We start from the raw sequence: 20,067 nt of genomic DNA on the forward strand, positions 1-20,067 counted from the left end.
TAGAGGATTTTCTTTGTCTTTTCTTCCCACTAATTAATTTATTTATTCACTTTACATCCAAATCAGGACTTGGAGGGGAGTTAGACAGGAAGCTGATCATGGGTTCTGACTACCTGTGGTCCACTCCACCCTATGCTCCAATGCCCCCAGCTTTTCTCCAGTGTGGAATATGGCTCACTAAAGCACCTTTTCTCTCCTTGTAAATGAAAGATAATCTTGTCGTTCGCAAGGCCATACCAATGACCCCTTGTGTGTTCCATGTGAAACACGTTCCTTTAGAGGCTGTGACACGTTTGCCTCTGCTCTTGCTACCTTCAAAGGTGCTGTTGTTTAACATGGAGGAGGAACGGCAGGCACTGGTGGAAAACATCAGGGCAGCTCTGAAGGAGAATGGACTGAGCTTCCAGGAGTGGGAGCTGAGGGAGCAGGAGCTGATGAGGGCAGCGGTGACCAGGCAACAGCGGGGTCACCTCCTGGAGACCTTTTTCAGGCACCTTTTCTCCCAGGTGTGTTCATGGGATCGGTTCTGGTGTGCAAGCTTGTGTGTGTGTGTGTGTGTGTGTGTGTGTGTTTTGTGTGTGTGTGTGTGTGTGTGTGTGTGTGTGTGTGTGTGTGTGTGAGAGAGAGAGAGAGAGAGAGAGAGAGAGAGAGACCGCGTGTGTGTGTGTGTGTGCGCGCCCACGCGCGTGTGTGTGTGTGTGTGGGTGTGTGTGTGTGTGTGTGGGTGTGTGTGGGGGTGTGGGGTGTGTGTGTGTGTGGTGTATGGTGTGTGTGTATGTGGTGTGTGGTGTGTGGTGGGTGTGTGTGGTGTGTGTGTGTGTGTTTGTGTGTGTGGTGTGTGTGTGTGTGTGGTGTGTGTGTGTGTGGTGTGTGTGTGTGTGTGTGTGTGTGTGTGTGTGTGTGTGTGTGTGTGTGTGTGTGTGTGTGTGTGTGTGTGTGTGTGTGGTGTGTGGGGTGTGTGTGGGTGTGTGGTATGGAGTGTGGGGTGTGAGTGTGTGTGTGTGTGTGGGGGAGTGTGTGTGTGTGAGTGTGTGTGTGTGTGTGTGTGTGTGTGTGTGTGGTGTGTGAGGAGGTGCACGCGTGCATCTGTGGTGGCATGCTTTCCTCCATGAGGCCAGAGGGATGGTCACTCAGATCTCAAGGCTTGAATTCTCAGCTGAAAAGTCTGTCCAGATTTAGGCCAACCTTTTATGTTACTGGAATCCTAGGCCAGAGGCCAGATCTGAAGGTGTGGGGTAAGAGTGTGTCCCAACAGATTAGGTTCAGCCACTTGCCTCACAAATCAAAGTAATGGTAGCTACTCAGGGAAGGAACCTAATCAACATAGCCATTTTGGGAAGACAGATGGACATCTACACACTGCCTTTGAGGGTACTGACAAGTACTTCTGGGTTATATAGGGAAAGGGCAGAAGAGGGGGCCTAGAGGCACGCAGAGTTGGTTAATCTTAGTCAAACCATGGTCTGGTTGGTTAGTATTTCAGTGTTAGATCAGCAAGTGGGCTCCAGTGACTGTTATTCCCTGTTACTAGGGAAACATTCTGGTTCCCATAAGATGAATTATTTTGCTTATGTGGGTAGCCTCAGTTCCTATCATGGAGTACCTGCTTCTGTTTAGAGAGTGATGCCATCACAGGGTGATCTGCCTGCAGGCTCTGCTTGCTGTTCCTGAAGACCAAGGTGATTGCAGGTGCATGGCAGCAACTAGAGATTTTCAGGGGTCTAGAACAGGATGTAAAGTCTGGTGGCAAAATACCTTTGTTACTTCTCCTCTCGATGTCTTCATCCTTAAAAAAGGGATGAGATAGATTACGTAAATTTAGGACTGATCACCCACCCCAATGACATCAGGGAGTGTTTTGTTTTGCTTTTTCAAAAGGACTTATTTTTAACTATGTCCACGTTGGCGAGGGACAAATGAGTGTAGGTGCCAGCAGAGGGCAGAGGTTATCACATCCCTCTGGGACTTGAGTGCCAGGCAAGAGGTTGTGAACTTTCTGAGAAACCTAATGTGAGTGTTGGGTACTGAACTCGGATCCCCTTGAAGAGAAGAATGTGCTCTTTACCCCCAGCCACCTCTCCAGCCCCTGGTTTCAGGTTTCAGAGAGACACTCATTAAGCAATTCCCATGCCTTTGTGCCTGAGCTGAGCAGGAAATGAAGCCCAGAGGAGATACAGAAAATCAAGGCACAGACGCCAAGATGTGCTCTGCTCTGAGGAGTCTGTAGGCCCCCTCGAGCTAGTTTTCCTCTGCAAGGGCAGTCTCTAAATTCTTCTCATATTTACTGCGAAGATGTCCCAACCCATCTGAATCCTGACTCCTGATGTAAGACCCCAGGGAGACAATGGGCAGGAAAGAAGGAGGGCAAGCTAGTACTGTGGGGCCCCTGAGAGCTATACTTTATTCCTTTTTCGGGGAGTGCACCATGGAGATGTAGTATCTGTCATGTGCACTTTTGAGAACAGCCGGGAAGAAGTGGAAAAAGCTGATAGGGGGGAAAATCCCAAGACTGCTGTCCCCATCTAGTATGAAAATAGAGGTAACCTGGATAGAAATAAAGGTAACAGTAGAGATGGAAGGTTAAATGTAGAAGGCATGGTGGCATACAGCTGTAGCCCTAGCCCTGAAAAGGAGAAACAGGGAGATTTGGAGTTCGAGTCCAGCCTGGGCTACAGTCTCAAAACCAACGATGTCTGTGGACATGTTTTGGTGGTAAAGTTCTTGCTGGGATGTGTAAGACTCTGGGTTCTGTCCCCAGCATGGGGCTTATGGGTAGACATGAATACAGCATGCATGCCATACCTAACAAGTTAATCATTCTGTTGGGATGGTGGTGATAGTCACACAGAGAACTGGTAAGGGATGAAGATTATAAAAGTGATGTTAGAGAAGAAAAGCTTTCAGTCTGGTGCAAGTTCATGATGTAAGATTGGCAAGTTGGAAGAGTTTTGGCCCAGGGAAGTTGGAAGAGTTTTGGCCCAGGAGAAAGGAGTGAGTAGAACTAAGCACTGTAGAAGGGAGAGAAAGAATAAATGTCTGAGAAGGAGAAAGGAGGCTAGCTGGGAGAGGATTCATATGGGATATGGTCATTTAATGGGCCTATTCACATGGATTCTGGGTCAGACTTAACTCTCCACCTAATTGAATGTGGAGTTTGCCCAAGAAACAAGGGACCCTCGACTGATGGAGTAGGGCTCCTTGCTTGGGCACAAGTAGGATCTGGGCATCTGCACTCAGGTGGGATTTCATCAGGATGGAGGGAAGACCTTGTTCTGGAAGTTTAATGGACTGTCAACTGTCCCCATAGCCGCCCTTCCCTCTGCAGCCTCTCTTGCTGATTTCCATCACAACCTGTGAGATAAGCGAGGTGGTGAGGAAAGGAACCCCAGACAAACAAAGGGATGTGCCTGAGGCTATGTAGCGCACAGGTGCAGCGTTGGGACATGAACCCAGGTCTCCTACCTCCAGCCCCAGGCTCTTTCCACTAAAGCCCCTTGTCTGAAGCTACAATGCTTGCCTCATGAGAACACAGTCAGGTGTGGACTGAGCAGATGTCGATAGGCAGGAAAAACAGGTATTGTGGCCTGCGGCCTAACTGCTTCCCTCTCCGTCTGCTCCCTTCTGGGCAGTCCCTGGGTACGATGGAGGTGACCCGTAATAAGAATTCTCCTCTCCCAAACCCTTGAGATGTAAGTCAGACATGAAGGATTCACATAGTCTCAGGAACCTCAAAGTGGGGTCTTTGGCTTGGGGGGTGGGAAGATCCGGAAGAGAAAGCTGCCAGCAAACAAGGCCTGACTCTTCTTCCCCCTGTGACTCTGAACCAATTGTCTTCACCTCAAAGCATATCTGGGACCTCTTGGTTCTAACTCCAAATACCCAGGTTGGGTCAAATATACATACTTGGTTCAGGCAGCTAAGTCAGAGGGCCAGAACTCTGTGGTATAAATATAATTACCAATAGGCCTGGGCTGCTTATGGAGGGTGTGCTGGACAAATATTTGCCTCAGGAAGTAGCCCCATCAACCTGTAAGTGAAGGATGCATCCTCTTTGCCCCCAACAACCACCTTTGGGGCTGCCTAAATGCAGGTGTTAGACATCAATCAAGCAGATGCAGGGACTCTGCCACTGGACTCTTCGACAAAAGTGCGTGAGGCTCTGACCTGCGAGCTGAGCAGAGCTGAGTTTGCGGACTCCCTAGGCCTCAAGCCCCAGGATATGTTTGTGGAGTCCATGTTTTCTCTGGCCGACAAGGACGGCAATGGCTACCTGTCCTTCCGGGAGTTCCTGGATATCCTGGTGGTCTTCATGAAAGGTGAGGAAGGACAAAATAATTGTCCACACAGGGGTGGGGCACTGATGTTGAAGTATGGCTGACCTATTGGAGATGGAGAGTCTGAGGCTTGGTCTTCAACTATGGCAGATGCCTGGTAGTCTAGAAAGGGTTTCTAGAGGTTGGGTAGGTCTCTCCTCACAGAACCCTCCTTCCAGGCTCCCCAGAGGAGAAGTCTCGCCTCATGTTCCGAATGTATGACTTTGATGGGAACGGTCTCATTTCCAAGGATGAGTTCATTAGGATGCTAAGGTTGGTCCTCACCAGTGGGCAGGACAGGGACTGCCATGGGGAAGGGGCCATCAATGGGATAGCAGAAGTATAAAGGGGAAGTAGGGGGCATCCTCTTTATCTTTGTAACCGGAGCCTTCTAGAACTAATAGGAGGCTTGGAATTCAGCTAGCTGGGACTCTGTTATGCAAGCCAATGAGCCTTTGTGTCTGGGCTTGGGACCTGCTTCCAACCCTAGGTCCTTCATCGAGATCTCCAACAACTGCCTGTCCAAGGACCAGCTGGCTGAGGTAGTGGAGTCCATGTTCCGGGAGTCGGGCTTCCAGGACAAGGAGGAGCTGACCTGGGAGGACTTCCATTTCATGCTGCGCGACCACGACAGCGATCTCCGATTCACACAGCTCTGTGTCAAAGGTGGGGCCGCCCAGTCATCGGAGCTAATTTACTTGTCCGGTATAATTCCTATATCCTTTTAGGAGCCCACAGAAATACTTTATTTAAAAAACAGAAGAAAAGTCAATATAATAACGACTACATGATATGGATTAGTGGGTTATAGTCTTTTATACCCATGCAATTATCAAATGATACTGCTAATCTATTTTTATCTGTATGGAGAAAGGGGCCCAAGAAGACAAAAGCCCTGGGCTTATGAATGTATCCTGGCTGCTGCAGTGGGGGGTGGGTGGTCAGGATGGGGTTGAAGACTTTTGTTTGTTTGAGACAGAGTCTTGCTATGTGTATGGTGGGTGGCCTGGAACTTGTAATGTAGACTAGGCTGGCCTTGAACTTGTGGCTGTCCTCCTGCCTCTACCTCTAAAGTTCTGAGGTAACTGATGTGTGCTACTACACCAAGTCTTCATTAGGAGACGTTGCCTGGAACCCTGCTTCTCCTGGCTCCTAGCCAAAGCCACCCCACCCTTGCACCTCTATGCTTGGAGCAGGGAGAAGACAATGTCTCTTTGTTACAACTCTATTTGGACCAGGCTATGTTCTCCTCAGCTGGGTTGTATGGTTTGGGTATATTTGGGGTTTAGTCCCCCCAACTCCTACCCTATCTTCTGGTTAAGTGCTCTCAGTAAGCGTTTGCTGAGTACATCACAGTCTAACTCTTTTGTCCTTCCTGCTCCTTCTTACCATACCTGTGTCTGACTCACATGGGTGGAGGGCAGGGTCTCAGAGAGGGAAGGGACAGATAACAAGCAGGGGGTCTGTGTGTGGCCTGTTCTGAGCTGTCACATTGTCTTCGTGATTCTTCTCGGGGCATGTTGAGACCAAACCCAGTCCTTCCCAGATTATGAGACAAGTGGGGGCTGGCAGCACTGCTGAGAGACAGGAGCGAGTTGGGCAAGATGTGGATAGACTTCAGCATGAGGCTTCTTCTGGCCCGAGGGCAAGGGAAGCTGCTGAAGAGGAAAGATGAGTTTGTAGCTTTTCCTACCAAGCCATGGTGATGGGCACTTGGGCCTGAGGGTGGGCAGAGGCCAGGGAGGCACCCGGAAGTGAGTCACGCTACACAGTCGCTGGGATATTCTGCCCTGGGATACGGAGGCAAGGGACTGAGGATCAAGCAGAAGGTTAACTATGCGTGGCGTCTTGTTTCACTTTTAATCATCACCGTGCGTTGTGTTCTCTTCTGATCTTATTTGGTGAAGGTTTCGCATGACAGAAAAAGGCACAAGAATATTACAAACAGTCCCTCCCTTTTCGGCAGCCCCTCCCTTTTCGGCAGAATCCACTCTTCATTCCTATTTCGACACATTTGCTGTTTACTGAGAATTGGAGAGTGGATGTCTGTACTTGGTTTTAATCACTTGATGTTAGAGTAGGTATGGACCTGTGGTTAAGAGCTCTTGTAGAGGACCCAGGTTCAGTTCCCAGTAACCATGTGGCGGCTCACAACCGTCTGTCACCAAGTTCCAGGGCATCAGATGTTCTTGCTTGGCCTCCTCAGGCACCAGGCACGTGTGTGATGTACATGGATACATGGATATGAGCACCGGCAAATGTAACCATAAAACAAGCAAACCTTTAAACACTTGTGCTTCACATAGACCAGTTAACCGTGAGCCAAGACATCTTTGGGGTTGGCTCAGAACTTAGAAGCCCCTTGGAGGCCCCAGACTTCCTAAGCACTTGAACTTGTAGCTCGGCCTTGCTCTGCTCAGCCCTGACAGATCAGTGAGAGGAAGTCTCCAGGGTTTATTGTGAACATTTTCAAACACAGAATAGAAAGAGTTTTGAGCGACCTCACTTATAGCTATCTGTCACTGACAGGTGAGTGTAGCTCCCAAGGGGGGCCAAGAGCTGAGGCTGGGGTACCCTGAGGCAGGAGCTCTTTCTAATGGAGCCTTTCTACAGGCTTAGGCATAGGAAGAAGGGGACCCTGCACTGAGCCAAGCTCTCCTAGACTCTGGGCTCTGAGCTGTTCCCTAACCAAGCTCTGCACCACCCACAGGAGTGGAAGTGCCGGAAGTGATCAAGAACCTCTGCCGGAGAGCCTCCTACATCAGCCAGGAGAAGATCTGGTAAGCTCCCATCTGTGCGTATTGGGTAGTTGTCATTTGCTGAGAACGGCTGAGGTTGGCCTCCCCCTCCCCACTATCCTGTGCGGCACCGTCATGCAAACAGAAAAGGGCCCCACTTCCTCCAAGTGGACAGACACATCCTTCATCAAGATGAGGAAAATGCCTGCTGAGTTTCGGCAAAGCTCGCTTACTGCCTGGGCCAAGTGTCCTTGTAGAGGACATAATTATATATGGAGGCCTCACCTGGGATGCATGCCCTCTGTGTGTCTGCCTATCTGTGGGAATCTTGCTGTGCCGAGTGGATGGTTTTGATCTTCCCCGGACAGTCGGTTTGGAGGTAGAGCAGGGCCGCAGGGGTCAAATGGTATCCTTTGCCTTTCCTTCCTAGCCCTTCGCCCAGAATGAGTACCCATTGTGCCCGAAACAACACGAAGACAGCGTCATCCCCACAGAGACTGCAGTGCCCCGTGGACACAGACCCTCCTCAAGAGATTCGACGGAGGTTTGGCAAAAAGTATGCCTGCTGTGCCCCCGAAGTCTACGCATCCCTCCAACAATCTACTGCGTGGTTCAGGGCAGTCTGCTTTATGGGCGGATATTCCCTGCCCCACAATGCTTTGGTGCAGCGAGTCTGGCGCACCGTACTGATGCATCTTAGAATGGTAGGGAGGGCAAGGGAAACTCAAGGATGTTTTCTCCCTCTGCCTGGGGAGTCAGGAGGGCCTTCACAGAGGGCCTGCCCTAATTAGGTTTTGTTGCTAAGATAAAACCATGAGTACAAGCAACTCCGGGAGGAAGGGCTTAACAGGTTACAATCTATCATAGAGAGGCCCAAGCCAGGAGTGAGAAGCGGAAACCACAAAGACGCACTGGTTTGTGGCCTGCTTCCTCTAGCTTGTTCAGCTCCCTTTCCTGTCCAGCCTAGGCTCACCTGTCTAGGGATGGCACTGCCCATGGTCAGCTGGATTTGCTGACATTAATAAGGAAAAACTGCTCCACAAGTATGCCAACCAGATACCAAGTGTGCCAAGTTGACCGCTCAAGCTAACTGTGACAGGCCTCTTGAGCCTTCCAAAGCCTCACTGTGGGTGCCTGGTAGGAACTACAAACGGGGAGAGGAAGGGACTGTCTGTGAATGGACCCTGTTGTAGACAGAGTGTATCCTCGGAGATGAAGTACTTGGAAGTTAGCCCTCACTTAGACAGTGGGGCAAAGCCTTTGGGTCTGTCCTTCCCAGCTGTCCCTTAGAGGCTCCCCCTTGGGGTAGCAGGTTTCCACTGGTATTGAGCTTACAAGCCAAAGGCTAAGGTTTCCTCTCTCCCAGGGTAACTTCATTCCAGCCCTTACTGTTCACTGAGGCGCACCGAGAGAAGTTTCAACGCAGCCGCCGCCACCAAACGGTGCAGCAGTTCAAGCGCTTCATTGAGAACTACAGGCGCCACATTGGCTGTGTGGCAGTGTTCTACACCATCACTGGGGCGCTCTTCCTGGAGAGAGCCTACTGTGAGTGACATCATACCGCAAGTCTGGGGCCGGGCACTGGGGCTTATTGTGAGTGACACGCACCCCGGGGTGGGGTTGGGGGAAGGGCGGGCTGCAGTAAAAGACAATAGCGTCGCCTACAACTGCACTGTTTCCCCCTCCACAGACTATGCGTTTGCCGCGCACCACAGCGGCATCACCGATACTACCCGTGTGGGCATCATCCTGTCCCGAGGCACGGCGGCCAGCATCTCCTTCATGTTTTCCTACATTTTGCTCACGATGTGCCGCAACCTCATCACCTTCTTGCGGGAGACCTTCCTCAACCGCTACATTCCCTTCGATGCCGCTGTGGACTTCCACCGCCTCATCGCCTCCACGGCCATCATCCTCACAGGCAGGGGCTGCGGCTCTGGGGTTCTCTTGGTGCCTTTTGCCCTTGCTGGCTTCCTCTCCTCTCGCACTCCTCCCCACCGTCATTTGTACCTAACTTTAAAGCAATTTGGGGGGCCTTCTCCACTAGGATGGAGTTAGCTGGGCTGCGGGATGAAATTAAGCCAAGAGCCTACCCTTCCCTGACTGGCTTTTCTCGTATTTTCGAGGGCATCCCTGCCCCTACTTCCGACAATCTACCAAGACTCTAGCACAAGGATACCAATGATTGCTTTCCTAGTTCTTTTGCTTTGAAACAGATCTGTGAAAGAAACCATAGGAATGTGCTTCCAATCATCTAATTTTAGACTCATGTGGTTGTGTTCGGGGGTTGATTGGGGGAGGAGCAGAAGGTTGATTACAGGTCAGCAACCCAGCCCCCAAAGGTGCTGTTTCGGTCAACCCTGTTTGGCACTTGAATGTGTCACGCACCCTCACTTGGCTGTCCCTGGGCTAACCACCATGTCTGGTCTTTCTTAGTCCTACACAGTGCTGGCCACGTAGTGAATGTGTACCTGTTCTCCATCAGTCCCCTCAGTGTCCTCTCTTGCCTCTTCCCTGACCTCTTCCACGATGACGGGTAAGTGTGTGTCAGGAGTGAATTTCTTGAAGGGAAAGGATAAATCTTCTTGGCCTAGAGGGCAGTGTCCCTTTCTGGGATAAACTGGCAATGAGCAAGCTGAGCCACGGGCAGGAGGAGAGCCTGGTGACAAGGTCCTGCTGCTCCTCTGGGAACTCTAGGAGAGGTCGCAGAGACGGCTCCTCACTGCTTTGCTCTGTCTTCCGCACAGGTCGGAGTTCCCTCAGAAGTATTACTGGTGGTTCTTCCAGACTGTGCCAGGTGAGAGCCCCTCCCTTCTGTCAATGTCTGGGCTTCACTCTGAACTCTAGGCTCTGGGTTCTGTCACTGAACGGCTAAACCTTCTCAACTCTTACAGTAAGCAGGCTCTGTCCTCTGTCCCCAAGGACACTCCTTGGTTGTAAGACTTAGCTTGACTGCATTCTAACTCCCTCAACCTTGGGTTAGTTCCTCCCTGGAAAGGGCTTCCTGGCCCCCAATCTGGACCAGCTCTCAGGGGATTGGGAGTAGGTCCCTCTTCATAATACATCTACCTGTCATGACGTTTGCTCTGAGGAATGCTGTGTCCCAGCTGCATGGGAGAAGACTTGACTTTTTATCAAATTAGACATAAGTCCCTACCCACACGTAAGATTTCTTGACAAAGGTCACGGGAGGTGGGTGGGGTGGGGGGAGATAGTCCTAGCTTCCTACAATCAGCCGCTTCAGAGCTAATAGCTGTGAATCTATTAAGACTTGTCTAAACCTATTTCTATTTCAGTCTGTCCCCTCTTGGGAGTAATGTGTTTCCTATGCACGCCTTTCTGTGAAATACAGCAGGGTCTTTTTTTTTTTTTTTTTTTTTTTTTGTAATCCTACTGCTTTGAACTTCAGAGGGCGCTTGCTGACTTTAGCACACTGGGATTTGGTGGATAAGACTGTATTTATGCTCCTCTCTCTGCTCTCAAGTTTACAGGCTGCGGTTCAATCCCTTCTTAACCTTTGCTTTTCCACACATCAGGGCTCTAATCTTCCTAATTACTGCCCCTCTCCTCCTTGATCACTGGAGGGTATTCTGGTTTTCCACACCCCCAATCCTGGCTCCAGCATTACCCTCTTTGTACCCCTGACATGGGACCCTCCATGAAAGAGGATGGGGCTTTCTACCAACTCCAGGCTGGACAAAGAACTCTGGCCATTTGCTGGGTTAGTATGGCCCCATGCACAGGTTGGTTCAGAGTTCCTGTCAAGTCCTCTGATATCCAAGTGGGTGGTGCAGTTTTATCACCATGGGGACAGAGCCTGATAGGTCTATCCTATGTCATCTAGAGATTTCTGTGCATCTAATTCATTCAGCACACATTTCTACAAAGCCTGCGGTGTGCCAGGCCTGGCAACAGGGAGGAGGCTCAGTGGTGAGGCAGCCTAGTGTGGTCCTTGCTTTTGAGGACCTGAGGGTCAGGGAAAGGGGTGACATTTAAAAAAGATGTAAAGACACGAGCAGAAAGGATTACAGCTAAAGAAGATGAATAGGCAATGCTGAATTAAAAGGCACCTATAACCTGGGCGTACTCAAGTTCAAGACCACTTTGTCACCCCTCCAGTTTGGATAGAGTAGAGAGGGACCCTGACTGAATACCCCAGGACACCCTCCACACGGCACTGTCCCTCAGTCTCCTGCCTCCTGTCCTCTTCACAGGTCTCACTGGGGTCCTGCTGCTCCTGGCCCTGGCCATCATGTATGTCTTCGCTTCCCACCACTTCCGCCGCCGCAGTTTCCGGGGCTTCTGGCTGACCCACCACCTCTACATTTTTCTCTACATCCTGGTGAGGGTTTTTGGCCATGGTCCAGGCCTTTGGGGTATGTAAAAGACATTCTGTGGGAGGCCATGAAGGCTGGGACATTGATTTTTCCATTCCCTTAGTTATTTCACGTATTCGTTTCTCCACATCCCTCTACAAAGATGGAAATTATAGAGTGAAGCTCTCCAGTAGGCTGGCCCCATTATGCGGCTCTTGGAAGAGTCCCTCCTTTCCGTGGGTTTTTTTCTCCTTCGGTAGCAGCCCTCCCAGGCTCCTCCCCCTTCCTCACAGACTTCCCCACACCATTTCTCTCCAGTTCTTCTCTACCTTTGAGCGGCAGGATTTTGGTTCCAGGGTGGATTTCTTGCACCTTAAGCAAGAATTACTCTTTCAGAGAAAGTTTAAAGGGTTCTGTTCTGTTCTGATCTCAACTGAGAAAGCATCAGCCACATCATCCAGCCAAAGAACACTTGTAAAGTTAATGAGGTCACTTAAAACACCAGACAGATTGCTGATGAGATGAACTTTAGACTCCACCTTGTTAGGTTTTGGACGGAGCAAGTGGTTCAAGAGGACGCTGAGACAGATGACTGGAGGATAAGGAGATTATCTGGTGTTAACAACACCATGGACAGACAGACAGACAGAGGTACAGATGGTCTGGGCTCCAAGGAGAGAGTTCAGGTCCTGACACCGGCGACAGAGTAGCTTGGGCCTGTGAAGACAGTCAGAGGCTAGGTGGCTGAGGAAGGGATCTCTTACACCAGACCTGCAGCCAGGAGGAAGCAGAGAAGGGACAGAGAACAGGTGTGGCATTCTTCTGATGTAGACTCACCTTTCCAGGAGATGTCATGACACTGGCCTGTCAGCTAACTCAGAACTTAGAGACAATGCCTGACAGCGTCTGTGGGAGAAGGCCCAGGCAGAGGCTGGATTCTACCAGTGCTGTTCTTACCCACCTATAATGTTTCCTTCTCAACCCAGGCTCCATGTCTTCTCTCTTTCACATTCCCTCTCCTCTCCTGATCCCTTCATCCTCCGCTGTGTTGTCATCAGCTGATTCACCTCAACTCCTGAGCCGACTCTGACCTGGGTCCCTGTGCTACTACCCAGATTGCCCACCTCAGGCACACAGTATTGCCCAAAGGGCACGGTGCCCAAGTCTGAAGGCCTTCACTTTTCCTACCGGATGATTGATGGCTTGGCTGCTAGCATTCAAGGACCCAAGCCCCCATGACTAGCATTTGTATTTCCTAATAGAGTATACAGGTGTCTCCTTTGTTCTGAGATTAGGAATGTACCACTGCCTGGTGTGGCCTGATCCTGTTGTCCTTCTCCTTCCTCCCAGATACAGCTCTGTCCTCACTGACAGCTGGGATACACACACACACACACACCCCACACCATACACACAAATACAAACACATAACCATACACCACACACACACTACACCACACACACACACACAGACACACACCATACACACAAATACAAACACATAAACACACACCACACACACACCACACTACACACACACACAACACACACAAACACACACCACACACACACCACACAAACACACACCACACCATACACACAAATACAAACACATAAAAATACACCACACACACACACACACACACACACACACACACACACACACACAGATATACACACATATAACACACACACCATAGGGGTACATACACACACATATCAACAAGCACACAAACACACACATACACATAATACACCACATACAACAAAAAACAACCCACAACACACACACACACACAACACACACACACACACACACACACAACACACCCCACACACACACCCCACACCACACACACACACACACACACACACACACACACACACACAACACACACACACACAACACACACACAATACACATACAATACAATACACATACACACACACACACACAATACACATACAATACACACACACACACACACACACACACTCTTGCCTGTGGTTCAGCACTTTCTGATTCTGAAATAACTATCTGGCTTGGCTTCGGATATTTCCTAGAACTGCTGATGTTTATTTCCAAAGAATCTCTCCCTCCTCTGGGAGCTGTGGTTAACTAATTTCCTCCCTTCCCACTAATTTCTTACCTATCCAGTAATGTGTGGGGCCCTAGGGTGCTGCCTACTGCTTCTGCTACGAAAATGTTTCTTGTTCCTGGTGATAAAACTGGTGGGAAGACCCAGTAGAGTGGCTAGCTTGATCCCCTAAGTCCCAGACCGCTTCCTGACTCAGTGCTGCTTGTAGACATCACTAGGTGGCTGGGCAGCCCTACCCTGGCAGACTGAGAACATGGGTAGGGAGATCAGGACTAAGTGACTTCTCACTTATCACAGGAGGTGGAGGGAGGCACTTGGCTGTGGGCAGAAAGGAAAGTTATAAGTAAACGACTCCAGTATAGAGCAGACCCTGAGAAAGAATGTCTATGTTAGCAATTCAGAAACTGATCTCCCCCCACTGTGGGGGAAAGATTAAAAAATGTGGAACTCTTGACTGGGGGAGGAATTCCTGAACAAGAGACCTGATTTCAATTAAACAGATGGCAACCAAGGGTCTCTTCTGTCTTAGTTCTGAGGGAAATCCAACAGGTAGCAACTCAAAACCCTACCTTTAGGAATTTAGGATTTGCCGCAGAGACCAGTGCCACATGCACACTGCACAGAAGGAACTGCTGAGCAGAATGGTCGAACAGTAAGCCATAGAAAGCCACGGAGTAAAGGTTTACTTACACTTAACTGGTCAGGGGTGACTTTGAGAGAAAATGGGACATAGGCCACAGCTTCAGAAGAGAGCGCTAAAGAGTGACAAGGCTGACTGGAAACTGAAGAGCAATCCAGGTAGCAGGTTCTAGGTAGAAGGGCATGCACGCAGATGATAGACTTTTCGGGGGAACAAAGGAAACAGGCCTGGGTAGCAGCAGGACATGTAGGGGTAGCCGATAAGGCAGAATGGTTATGGCTTATCAGAGCCATGGACATGGTGGAGCATGGAAAGACAGAGCAGTGAGGGAGGAAACTAGGCTTGGACCACACCCATGACTGGGGGTGACAGATGGGGCCAGCACAGGATCTGAAAACTGAGTGGCCGGAAAGGCTGAGGCAGAACCAGAAGAACACTTGCTGAAGTAGCAACTTCACCGAGGTGAAGAGGAGGTCACTAGTGTTGCAGGCCACAGAGAGGAAGCAGGCACGCGTGACCTAAAAGAAAACCTTGTAGTAGGGCCTGACAGCACATGTCTCCAGTCCCAGCTACTGAAGTAGGAGGATCGCAAGTTCAGAGCCTGCCTGGTCTACAGAGTGAGTTCAAGGCTAGTTTAATTGAATTGTTAAGACTTCCTCAAAACAAAAAGAAAGAAAAGAGTTTGGATGTAGCTCTGTGGCTAACACTTACCTAGCTCGTCTAAGTCTCTAGGCTTAAACCCTAGAGAACAAAAGAGAGGGGGGGGAGAGAATCTTGGGTGGGGGTGGTAACAGTCAGGTTATTTCATGGAAAAGATAAACTAGTTAGGTGTTCTTAGCCACCAAAAGGTAGGATAAACAGGATGTCCTCTTCCCAACCTAGTGTGTATCCAGCAGGCACTATGAAAACCAAAACAATGCTGGCACAGTCCCTGCCTCCTCAGACCATTCAGTCTGATATGCATGGGAGTGAGCAAAGGCTGATCACGGATGATGGCAGATTAACGAGGAGATATGATGAGACTGACATAGGCTGAGGAGGTGCCATTTCTGCTGAGGCTTGGGAAGGGGGATGGAAGTTGCCATGGGAAGAACTGGGAGCAGGAAGCACAGGCTTCCCCTTAGCCCTGTAAGAGCAAATATTCTGAACCCAAAGGTCTTGTATTTGAGGAGCGGAGAGGAAGTCAGCTAGTACGGTTCTAGAGGCCAGAGCGCTGCAAGGCCAGAGGGTATAATGGGAAGGCTTTTTAGACAGAGGGCATGGTAAAAAGGGACTTCAAAAGGTCACACTGGCCAGGTGTGTTGATGCAGGCAACACACCTGCACTCAGAAGGCTGAGGCAGGAGGATCGCCATAAGCTCAAGGCCGGCATGGGCTATATCTGAGATTCCCCCAAACCCTGCACACGCTCTGGAATACACACACTAGGTATCTTATAGAGTTCAGGTGGGAGTCAACGTGGCTATGTCTGGGATGGTAGAACTCCTTTGGAATGCTTTGGAGGATGGAGGCGACAGTGGCTGTTTAGAACCTAGATGATGAGGTGGGGAATGGATGCCCCAGTGGGGAAGTTCCTAGGGTCTAAGGCCAAAGCTGGCCCCACAGTCTGTTGCGTGCACCTCTGGGTCTGAGCCATGTTCTCTGGTCTGTGCAGCTTATCATCCATGGCAGCTTTGCTCTGATCCAGATGCCCCGATTCCACTTCTTCTTCCTGGTCCCCGCCATTATCTATGTGGGGGACAAGCTGGTGAGCCTGAGCCGGAAGAAGGTGGAGATCAGCGTGGTGAAGGCTGAGCTGCTGCCTTCAGGTAAGGCCTGGAGGTTGTGAGGGAACCAGCTGGGCTACTAAGGCAACTGACAGGGCACGAACAGTGCCCGGACCACCCCAGTCTACTGGCCTTGCCCAGTGGAGGCGGAAGGGGCCTGGAGTCACTGGGAGGAATAATTTGATGAGAAATGTTCTTTGCTAGAAGATTAAGGCCTGCTTAAGACAGAGAGTGGAGCAGACTGGGCCAGGCTTCCCCTGTGCCCTGTGTATCCCCCAGCTCCTCCTCAAGGCAAGGCTCTATAAAACAATGTCTACTTGTTATCAGAGCTGAGGTTGGAGGAACTTTCTGGAGACCATACTGTTGCTGGTTCCAAGACAACAGTCTCTTGCATCATCCCTTCCCAGGAGTGACCCACCTGCGGTTCCAGAGGCCCCAGGGCTTTGAGTATAAGTCAGGGCAGTGGGTTCGCATTGCATGCCTGGCTCTGGGAACCACCGAGTACCATCCTTTCACACTGACTTCTGCACCCCACGAGGACACACTCAGCCTGCACATCCGGGCAGCTGGACCCTGGACCACCCGCCTCAGGGAGATCTACTCACCCCCAACGGGTGACACCTGTGCCAGATACCCAAAGGTGCCCCGACTTCAGATATCTATTCACTCTTATAACCCCAGCATCCCAGGCTCCCCATTGTACTGCCCCCTTCCACAAGCCAGAGACTGGCTATCCCAGAAAAGACACAGATCCAGCCCCACCCTGTATCTTTCCTGATGTTGTATAACTCCCTTTCCCAACTGTTTCCACTTCGGGCTTCAGAATGATGGCCAAGCTGAATTTAAAAACCACTGCACTCCCTACAGCTGTACCTCGATGGACCATTTGGAGAAGGCCACCAGGAGTGGCATAAATTTGAGGTGTCAGTACTAGTGGGAGCTGGAATTGGGGTCACCCCCTTTGCCTCCATCCTCAAAGACCTGGTTTTCAAGTCATCAGTCAGCTGCCAAGTGTTCTGTAAGAAGGTGAGTACCAAGGGGTTGGGGATTTAGCTCAGTGGTAGAGCGCTTGCCTAGCATGCACAAGGCCCTGGGTTCGGTCCCCAGCTCCGGGGGTGGGGGTGGGGGAGGTGACTACCAGCCCCTGTTCACCTAACAATGGTTGCATCTCCTGCCTCTGTTCCTGTCACTGATGTCCGGACAAAGAGGAGTTGGTCTGAAACCCGGAGAGGGGCAGTGTGTTGCAAAGATGTCCTGATAGCAGAATCTGTATACTGAAGACTGTAGGCCCCCACCCAGTTCCCAAGAGCTCCTTCATAGGAGTGCCCATGCAGAGTAACTTGTGGGAGTCTCTCCAGGAAGGGCTGAAGGAAGGGAAAACAAAACAAGCAAGCGATGAAACCACATTCCCTCATCCAGAAGAGGCCAGCCCTTGGATCACCGGCTAGGAGAGGGAAGGGCGCCTTTAGGGTGGGGTACAAGTAAAACTGGCTTAGGTCTCAGGATCCAGGGGAGGTGCTGAGGTAGGACTTGCAGGTGGGTTGGCCTAGCAACATAGCCAAGGCTTCAGGCCCCCTTTTCTGTAATTCTGACCCAGTGGCAGGCTCCGGCTTGTCTCTCTGGGCCTGGCAGGTGAATCAGGTGTGCTGGAATGCAGCAGGCAGAGGCCCAGCCTACATGCTGCCTGCACTCAGAGGGTGCCAGCTCTTCTCTGTTCCTTCATTTGCAGCAGTTGGCTTATTGTCTTGAAAGCTTAAGTTGGCTCCCCACAGGGGGTCCTCCTTTTTTTTTTTAAAATCACATTTCAGGTAGCTAAGGATCTCCAGGGTGGCAGTTCTATGAAATGCCTTTCAGCTCAAAAGTTCTGCCTCTAGTCAGCTGCTCAGACTAGCAGCATCCACTGAAGGAAGTGCTAGGGTGGACTTGGCTTGAGAAAGCTGTCTTGGAGCTGATAGACTTTCAGCTCAGTGGTGGAAGGCTCTTTGGTCTGGTAAGATTGCTTCTCACTCCCACCTCTCTCTGTCTAAGGTCAATACATCTCTGTATTGAAGCTGGCCCTACTTCCTGTACACTTTATTTCTTAGGTGGTCTAGGGGCGGGGACAGACTAGCCAAGGGCAAACCCGAGCTGGCCCTGAGCCCCAGTGTGTGTCCTCAGATCTACTTCATCTGGGTGACAAGGACTCAGCGGCAGTTTGAGTGGCTGGCTGACATCATCCGGGAGGTGGAGGAGAATGACACCCGGGACCTGGTGTCTGTGCACATCTATATCACTCAGCTGGCTGAGAAGTTTGACCTCAGGACCACCATGCTGGTAGGTCAGGGCCAGCCAGGCATGGCAGGTGGGCTGCTCTCAGGGTCGAGGGTTGGTCCTGGCCATGACCTTCCTCCCCCATCTCACTCCCCAGTACATCTGTGAGAGGCACTTCCAGAAGGTGCTGAACAGGAGTCTGTTCACGGGCCTGCGCTCTGTCACCCACTTTGGTCGCCCTCCCTTTGAGCCCTTTTTCAACTCTCTGCAGGAGGTCCACCCCCAAGTAAGTCTACTTCATATCTTAGTTCTCCACTCCCTTGATCATCTGGGGGCTAAGTAAAGCTCAATCCTATTCTATCAAGGGAACAATTGGCCACTGCTGAGAATCTATCTCTTGGAAGATTAGTAAGTTATAGACTAGAGCAACATAAAGGGCCATTCTAAGGCAGGAAGATAGTAAAGGAGGAAGGATGAAGGGCACAGAGATTTGCCAACTCTGAAGTCTAAGTTCATCCACTAAACAGAAGAGCCCAATAATACAAATATCCCTTACTATACACTCAGGGCTACACTCACCGTTGCTACTAAGCCAGCTCTTTTCCTGGATGTGGGACTAATTTTTATGGTGAACAGTGAGTGGGCTGACCACAGATATCATATACACCAAGCTGTCCCTCATTTGAACATTGGTTTGGCTGGACCTTTTATACCGACCTAGCACTCACAACATTGAGCTAGACTGTGAGCCAGCCCTCACCACACATGGTACAAAATAAATCAATGGTCTTTAACAGTAGCCTGCACCAGGAGCATGAACCTGGCCACTGTTTTGAATACTGACCCAGCTTTAGCAGCAATTGTGTTCCCCTTTGGCTCGTCCTCCTCCAACAGGTGCGAAAGATTGGAGTATTTAGCTGTGGTCCCCCTGGCATGACCAAGAACGTGGAGAAGGCCTGTCAGCTCATCAACAAGCAGGATAGGACTCACTTCTCTCACCATTATGAGAACTTCTAGCCAGCAACTATGCCCACTACTGCCCTGCGAGGACAGCAGGGGCTTTGGCCTGTGCCTCAACCCAGTGCTCTTCCTTTCTGGCCACCTCAGCCTTGGCCCTTCCCACCTGCACTTGATCCAGACAGCCATGCTCAGGCATCATGTGTGGGCTCAGAGATCTCTAGGCCAGAGCGTGTCGTGAGCTCGGAGAAAGAGCAATGTTTAAGAACTATAGGTTCTGAAGTAGGGGAGATTTGGAGTTGGGACTATGTGAGAGTCGCAAAAATCCAGCAGACAACCTGTCAAGTGTGTGTAGGTAACAGTCTGAGTGTAGTATGGATGCTGGCATCTTTGAGTCCTCTTCACTCTGTTCTTCCTGTCTTCAAAATGGTTGAGAGATGTCTAGAGTGGCCAGGGGCCACTTACAGAAAGACCAGCCTAACCGCACAACTGATCTCTCGAACTTTAAAATGTAGTCAGACCCTTCTGTACCCACTGACCTCCTGGAGCAGTGCCCTCCAGACCTATCTCCCTCTCTTTTGCAAATAAACGGTGTTTCTCTCTTCGGGGGTTTCCGTTTCTTTCTGTCTCAGGTTAGGGTGAAGCTAAGGAAATCATCCACCCAGTGGGCTTTGCCAATGTCTCACTACCGAATAAAAGCGGCAAAGGCTGAATACCCCAATGGAGGTCTCTTCCCTCCTCCTGGGGCGAGGGAGGGTCCCCTTCCTCACGCTGGACTGTGTGAGGCTGCTGACAGCGATCAGGAAGGACAGAGAGGAGTCCCCAGGGAGCTGCCGTCAGCCTGGCTTCCTCCAAGGCATTAGCTGTTCTAGCTCTGCCCCAGACAAGGTCTTCGGGGCAACACGAGGAGACAGAAGTCTCCTAACTGCCCCAGGTCTGTTTCCTGATATGCAAAATGGTGAGTTCTCTTCCGGTCACTCAAAAGCAGA

The 20,067-nt window shown here is 50.6% G+C and overlaps 1 protein-coding gene across 1 annotated transcript in view; it reads left to right on the top strand.

Moving 5' to 3' along the window:
- The window catches only part of Duox1 (dual oxidase 1), a 33,444-nt gene extending 13,761 nt beyond the window's left edge, over positions 1 to 19,683 (top strand). The window contains exons 17-33 of the mRNA XM_032904094.1: positions 321 to 506; positions 4,091 to 4,316; positions 4,493 to 4,586; positions 4,804 to 4,979; positions 7,024 to 7,093; positions 7,482 to 7,607; positions 8,418 to 8,596; positions 8,742 to 8,972; positions 9,488 to 9,587; positions 9,799 to 9,848; positions 11,266 to 11,393; positions 15,760 to 15,913; positions 16,279 to 16,511; positions 16,739 to 16,897; positions 18,029 to 18,184; positions 18,279 to 18,407; positions 19,016 to 19,683. Of these exons, the coding sequence (XP_032759985.1) occupies positions 321 to 506; positions 4,091 to 4,316; positions 4,493 to 4,586; positions 4,804 to 4,979; positions 7,024 to 7,093; positions 7,482 to 7,607; positions 8,418 to 8,596; positions 8,742 to 8,972; positions 9,488 to 9,587; positions 9,799 to 9,848; positions 11,266 to 11,393; positions 15,760 to 15,913; positions 16,279 to 16,511; positions 16,739 to 16,897; positions 18,029 to 18,184; positions 18,279 to 18,407; positions 19,016 to 19,138 (2,520 nt within the window). The 3' untranslated portion in view covers positions 19,139 to 19,683. The remainder of the gene's footprint in view (positions 1 to 320; positions 507 to 4,090; positions 4,317 to 4,492; positions 4,587 to 4,803; positions 4,980 to 7,023; positions 7,094 to 7,481; positions 7,608 to 8,417; positions 8,597 to 8,741; positions 8,973 to 9,487; positions 9,588 to 9,798; positions 9,849 to 11,265; positions 11,394 to 15,759; positions 15,914 to 16,278; positions 16,512 to 16,738; positions 16,898 to 18,028; positions 18,185 to 18,278; positions 18,408 to 19,015) is intronic.
- The last annotated feature ends 384 nt before the right edge of the window (positions 19,684 to 20,067 follow it).

The sequence above is a fragment of the Rattus rattus genome, chromosome 5 (assembly GCF_011064425.1).
Source record: "Rattus rattus isolate New Zealand chromosome 5, Rrattus_CSIRO_v1, whole genome shotgun sequence".
Taxonomy (NCBI): Eukaryota; Metazoa; Chordata; class Mammalia; order Rodentia; family Muridae; genus Rattus; species Rattus rattus.